The sequence below is a fragment of the Solanum lycopersicum genome, chromosome 5 (assembly GCF_036512215.1).
Source record: "Solanum lycopersicum chromosome 5, SLM_r2.1".
Lineage (NCBI taxonomy): Eukaryota > Viridiplantae > Streptophyta > Magnoliopsida > Solanales > Solanaceae > Solanum > Solanum lycopersicum.
This window is the reverse complement of record NC_090804.1, coordinates 53,014,490-53,020,056: the sequence shown is the minus strand read 5'-3', so window position 1 is coordinate 53,020,056 and position 5,567 is coordinate 53,014,490. Positions and strand designations below refer to the sequence as shown.

The 5,567-nt window shown below is 31.4% G+C and overlaps 1 protein-coding gene across 1 annotated transcript; it reads left to right on the top strand.

Moving 5' to 3' along the window:
- Nucleotides 1–1,310: 1,310 nt before the first annotated feature.
- LOC101255794 (mediator of RNA polymerase II transcription subunit 20a-like) lies at nucleotides 1,311–3,427 on the top strand. The gene is made up of 5 exons (XM_004240285.5): nucleotides 1,311–1,362; nucleotides 1,442–1,584; nucleotides 1,740–1,918; nucleotides 2,437–2,526; nucleotides 3,065–3,427. Exons 1-5 carry the CDS (start codon nucleotides 1,349–1,351, stop codon nucleotides 3,305–3,307), a joined length of 669 nt encoding a protein of 222 aa, XP_004240333.2. The 5' UTR covers nucleotides 1,311–1,348; the 3' UTR covers nucleotides 3,308–3,427.
- The last annotated feature ends 2,140 nt before the right edge of the window (nucleotides 3,428–5,567 follow it).

Here is a 5,567-nt window from a genome sequence, read left to right as displayed (position 1 = left end):
GTTTAATGGTGTCCATCATTTACGTTTATCAGCTTAAGAGAAAAGACTATTGGTGACTTTTTTTTGTATTGATATTTTTTTAATTTTTTTTGTTGGTTAGATTTGTTTACAAAATTGAGTGAAGTAAATAATACTACTACTAAAGATATCTCACTTTCTTCCCATATTTATATTTTGAATATATTTTGAAATGTTTCAATATTAGCTGGTCATTTTGATCTCAAAATAAAAGTAACTCTATGAAAATTTGTATTAATCATTTAAAAACACTTGTCCTATGTTCTTTAAAGTATAATTATTTATTTAAAAAACTTTAATCTTTTAATATTATTCTATTTTACAACATCATATACTACATACAATTCTCAAGAGCAGCACACATACTGTGAAACTACTTAATAGAAAAATTTGTAGACTAGATACCATTAAAAGAGAACTCTTATTCAAAACTATATAAAAGATTTATTATTAGGGAATGTGCACAAGTACCTCCTCAACCTATGCTCGAAATCTCAGAGACACACTTATACTATGTAAGGTCCTATTACCCCCTGAATATATTTTATAAGTAATTTTCTACCCCTTTTCCGCCTATGTGACACTAGCTTGAAAAAAAAAGTCAACCAACGTTGGATCCACAAAATAGTGCCACGTAGGCCGAAAAGGTGTAGAAAATTACTAATTAAATAAGTTCAGGAGTAATATGACCTTAGTATAATATAAGTGTGTCTTTGAGATTTCGGACATAGGTTAAGGGGGTACAAGCGCATTATCCCTTATTATTATTTAATTTCTATCTTAGAGGGAAATTAGGAGAAACTCTTGATTCCACAACAATTAGAAGAAAAATATTATTTTTAATTACCTAATAAGTATACTAAAAATGTATTGAATCATATAAGATTAAATAAAGATAGACGGTACTCTACTTTAATAAAATTAATTTTTATTTGTGCGTGAAATTTTTGACTGTTTTTTTATATTTTAAAGCAAAGATTTTTCTCTTAAAAAAGGTATATTAATTAAGAGAAATAATGATGTAGATTAGATACCATCCTGATAAATGTTATCTAGAACTACCTTTTAGGATTATAGTTATTATTTTTCTATTAGTATCTTTGAGGAAAATTTGAATAAAAATATTAATTTAATTACCTAATGGGTATAAGCAAAAAAAGGCAAGTTTGTTGAAATTTTAGTAACAAAATCATATTTATGAACTTAAGTTAATGACTTTGTTTATATTCAAGGTATTTGTCCTGCTATAAATGCATGTGAATACTTTCATATATTTTCAAGTCAATATTTTAACTTAGAGGAAAAGGGAATTTCATCTGCAGTAAACATCATGCCAATCAAATGGTAACGATTTTAAATTCACTAGAAACTAACATTACTTATCGATTATTATGTTTATAATTTTCCATCTTTTTTTTGTTAGGATTTTGCACTGGCGCCCAAATGCAGGCACATCAGTCAACACTCAAATACTGACAGAAATATCTCAGTGTGTTGAGAGCATTAATGGTGTTAAAGATGGAACATGGAAAAATACTCTTAGCTTTTATAAGCCTATAATCAAAGGTATTCCATAACTTAATAAATTACACCATATGTCTGTAAAAGTAACCTTAATGGTAGATCCATTTTTTCCTCTTGATTCATTGTAAAGTCGAATTTTTAAAAGTACTCCTCGGTTCATGAAAGTGATTTGATTGTGGGATGATTTTTTTTAATAGAACAAGCAAATGCATCGGAGTTTCCCCAAAACTATTTGGGGATTTCACTTCAAGAACATCCCAACAAGTATTATATGCTAATTAGAGAGGAACGATTGATCATCGAAGCAGAGTCATCTCTTCAGAAGATAATGGAGACCTTGCAGTCCTACAAATTAAGGGTTACACTTATTTTTGAGGTTTATATTATTGAGTTTTGATAAATATTATTCTATCTTACTATAAGAGGATGATTAACTTATATAGTGCTATCCGCAATTGTTCTTCAATATTTTGAGAAGATTAAAGAACTTCTCTACTGTAATAGTACTATTCCCCTTATAAAAAAAAGTTAAGATGAGAACAAATCTTGGTGATGATAACATACAAAATATAAGTACTTCTAATTGAATTGTCAATCACTCATAAAATAAGGCTTCGATTCTCATAAAATTGTGTCATCCAGTTAGGTGGTCATTGGATAAATATACTTCTCCTAACAATAACTAAGTCATTGAAATATTCAAGATTTTTCTTTTAATAATAAAAACATTATTTGTCGTTGGTAAAGATCGTATGTTCTCTATCATGATTTGCCAAAGACATTTGTTTTATGCTTAACACTATTTGCACTGCTTTTCCTTTTGTTTAAAAATTCTAGAAAAGAACTTACAAAGCACAATTTCATAATACTCATATAAATATTTTACCTATATAGGGATTTCAGTATCAACTTGGTGACTTCAGGGTGCGAGTGGGCAAAGCTGTTCCAAATAATTCTGAGAACATGAGGGGAATAATTATGGAGGTATAAAATACTTTTAGATCTTTATTGTTAATTGAATGCTTGTTATGTGGCTAAACCTTTTTGATACATTGATATATTATAATTTATATTATGAATGAAATGAAATTAATTTATTGCACTTTAACTAAAATAAATTACATCTTTTGTCGGTTTAAATGCTAAAAGATGGTCACATAAACATGTTTTTACTTGGAAATGATGGGACTAGTTGAAAGACATTGTTTCCTACTTATTATCACCTTAGAAGAAGTAGCTATGCAAAATACAACGGTATCATCATCGGATGAATATGGATTAAGTCAGTATTTGTTGGCAATACGATTGGCAAGTCCAATCGATTCATAGCCTCTCGAGCGGAACCAATATTCATGCAAGGATCGGTGATTAACGATTCATACAAAAATTTATGAAATATCTTAGAGCATGTTATAGCTTTGTAGTACTTTCTCCACATACTCATTGCAATGGTACAACACATAATATAAGAACTTTCTATTATGATCATGCGGTCTTCCCTATGATGTTTTTTTTTTTTTAGATAGAGTATCTACCGATTTCCTCGTGGGAAATATCACACCAGATTATGGGTGAATTCTTCGACATATGGAAGGAAGCTCTTGGGAAAAGATCATTACCAGGTCATTTTGTTCACATTGAACCAAATTTTGCTGAGTACGGTCTCTCTGATCAGTACACTTCACAACACACAGCTGTACAATATGATATTATCATAACACAAATGGTAGCAACTGCTATATCATCACAAGGAATCAGAATTTAGAATGTTTTATTAATTTTATAAATTAGTTCGTTATGTCCAGAAATGGATTAGGATTATGAATGCAGAACATGATGTCGTTACACAATTATCAGCTTATGTACTTGCAACTAAAATCAGAATTTCAGCATAAAGAAAGCTTCGAGATACTATGATTTCATGTTAGTGTAATTCATTCTCTTTTATGTGGGTGATATAGAAGTTAATTTTTTTTTTATTTTGTGCGAGAAATTGTGCTCCTACTTAAAATGGTATATAAACTTCTATGTCTATTCAAGATAAGTAGGGATCAAACTTTGGAGAGTCAAGCTTTCTTTTTAAATATGGTATATATTTACGTTGAAAATGTGGACTACCTGACACCTTTGAATATTATGGAGAAATGAGAGCAAGTCCATATACATGCTAAAAAGATTTGGTTACATTCTGGGTAACACATTTAAACTTTTTGTCACGATCCAAAAGTTGACGTGACAATACTTGTCTTATCTCCCCAAGAGTTGTCCTAAAACTCATATAAGAGCGATAGATGCGAAGTTGGAACACTCATTTTGAAAACTACTTTTGGAATCACCAAAATTGAGCTCTCAATATTCAAAAATGGTAAAATGGAGTTGGAACACTCATTTTGAAAACATATTTTGCAAGGTAAAATTTACTTTGCGTGATGGCGATGACCAAAAATTTGTGATCGCAATGAGTTAAGAAGTTCAAGTCATTAATATTGAACATCGCTATCGTAATTGGAATTCATGCCAACGCGATGGCCAGAAAATCAAGCCTATGTAATCGCAGCAGGGTTCACACGATTGTGATGCACACAAAAAAGACTCGATGTGATCGCGAGAGATAATAATGTAGTAATGATGTACAAATTACATTGCTCGAGATTAGAGAAATTGGCAATTCAGACATGACACCAAAATTCCTCAATGGACCCTCAAAATTTGTTTAAAAGTCTAGTACACAAATCAGATACTCACCGAACTAGACTTGATATTTCAGACTCAATTGAATCATCAAAATATAAATATGAAATCTCTTTGACCCGAAATCTGTGAAATTCACACTAAGCTAATGTAATGCGCACAAAAATAAATTGCCCTCAGAATCTCCAAACAATTAACCAACACAACATCTAGGCCTAATATCATCCCTCAAATCTAATAAAACTGTTAGAAATATAATTCGAGCATTTAAACATTGAATATTGAGTAAACTCAACCCTTAGTCATAATCACCCAACATCCAACTCAAGGGCGCAAATCTGAAGAAAACCCTGAATTTGAAACTTAGGACTCTACTAGACCAGATTCCATAATCCAATAATGATGCAACTAGTGGAATTTTAATTTGAGACTCGAAACTCCGATTGCCAGCAAACACCAAATTTTAAACACTTGAGACCTTTGAACTCAAAAAAAAACATCTAAAAGTCATAACTTATATGTCAAATTTCAAAACCAACTTCACAAACTCATTAGAAATGACCCGGGGCAACTATGTAAAGGGTAAAATGGTAATTTTAATGAAAATTTCGAAGAATGGTTCTAACACCAGGATTTGACAAGACAAGAAATTTCCAATTTTTTTAGAAACATGGTGCCAACATCGATGAATCCACTTACAGACTATAGGTAGATCGACGGATCGTTGCTAGTGGCCGTGTTTGAAGAGTTATTCTCCAAAAATTTATGTTTTTTTTTAATTTTTCAATAGTTCACCAAAATGCACTTCAATCCACGATCATTTGATAGGTTCCTTAGGTGAGTCCCAGACTAAGAAGGTTTTTGAAGTTGAAAATCGTGAACCACGGTTAGGACCCACAGTCCGTCGAGTGGACCACGGTCCGTGGGTAGTTCCCGTCATTGGAGGACAAGGCATTTGTAATATCTGATCCAAATGATTCCCTAATAGAACGACCCATGGTTTGGATATAATATCTGATCCAAATGATTCCCTAATAGAACGACCCATAGTTTGGATAATAGATTGTCGGTTAGGCCATCGTTTGGGGTCAATAGTTACTTTTAAGGGCTTTTGGGTCTTTTTTTTTTTGAATATTTTATCCCAACACTACGTTTTTTTACCCTTCACTAAAGTGCTATATAAGTGTTTTAATCCCCAAATTTTCTCATTTGAAATCATTCTCTCAAATTTAAAAAACAATATCAAGTTTCCTCATCCCAAATATTTCACTCTCAAGAAAGCTTGAAGAAGAAGTGATCAACCTAGAGTTTCAAGTCAAGTCCGTAATCCTCTA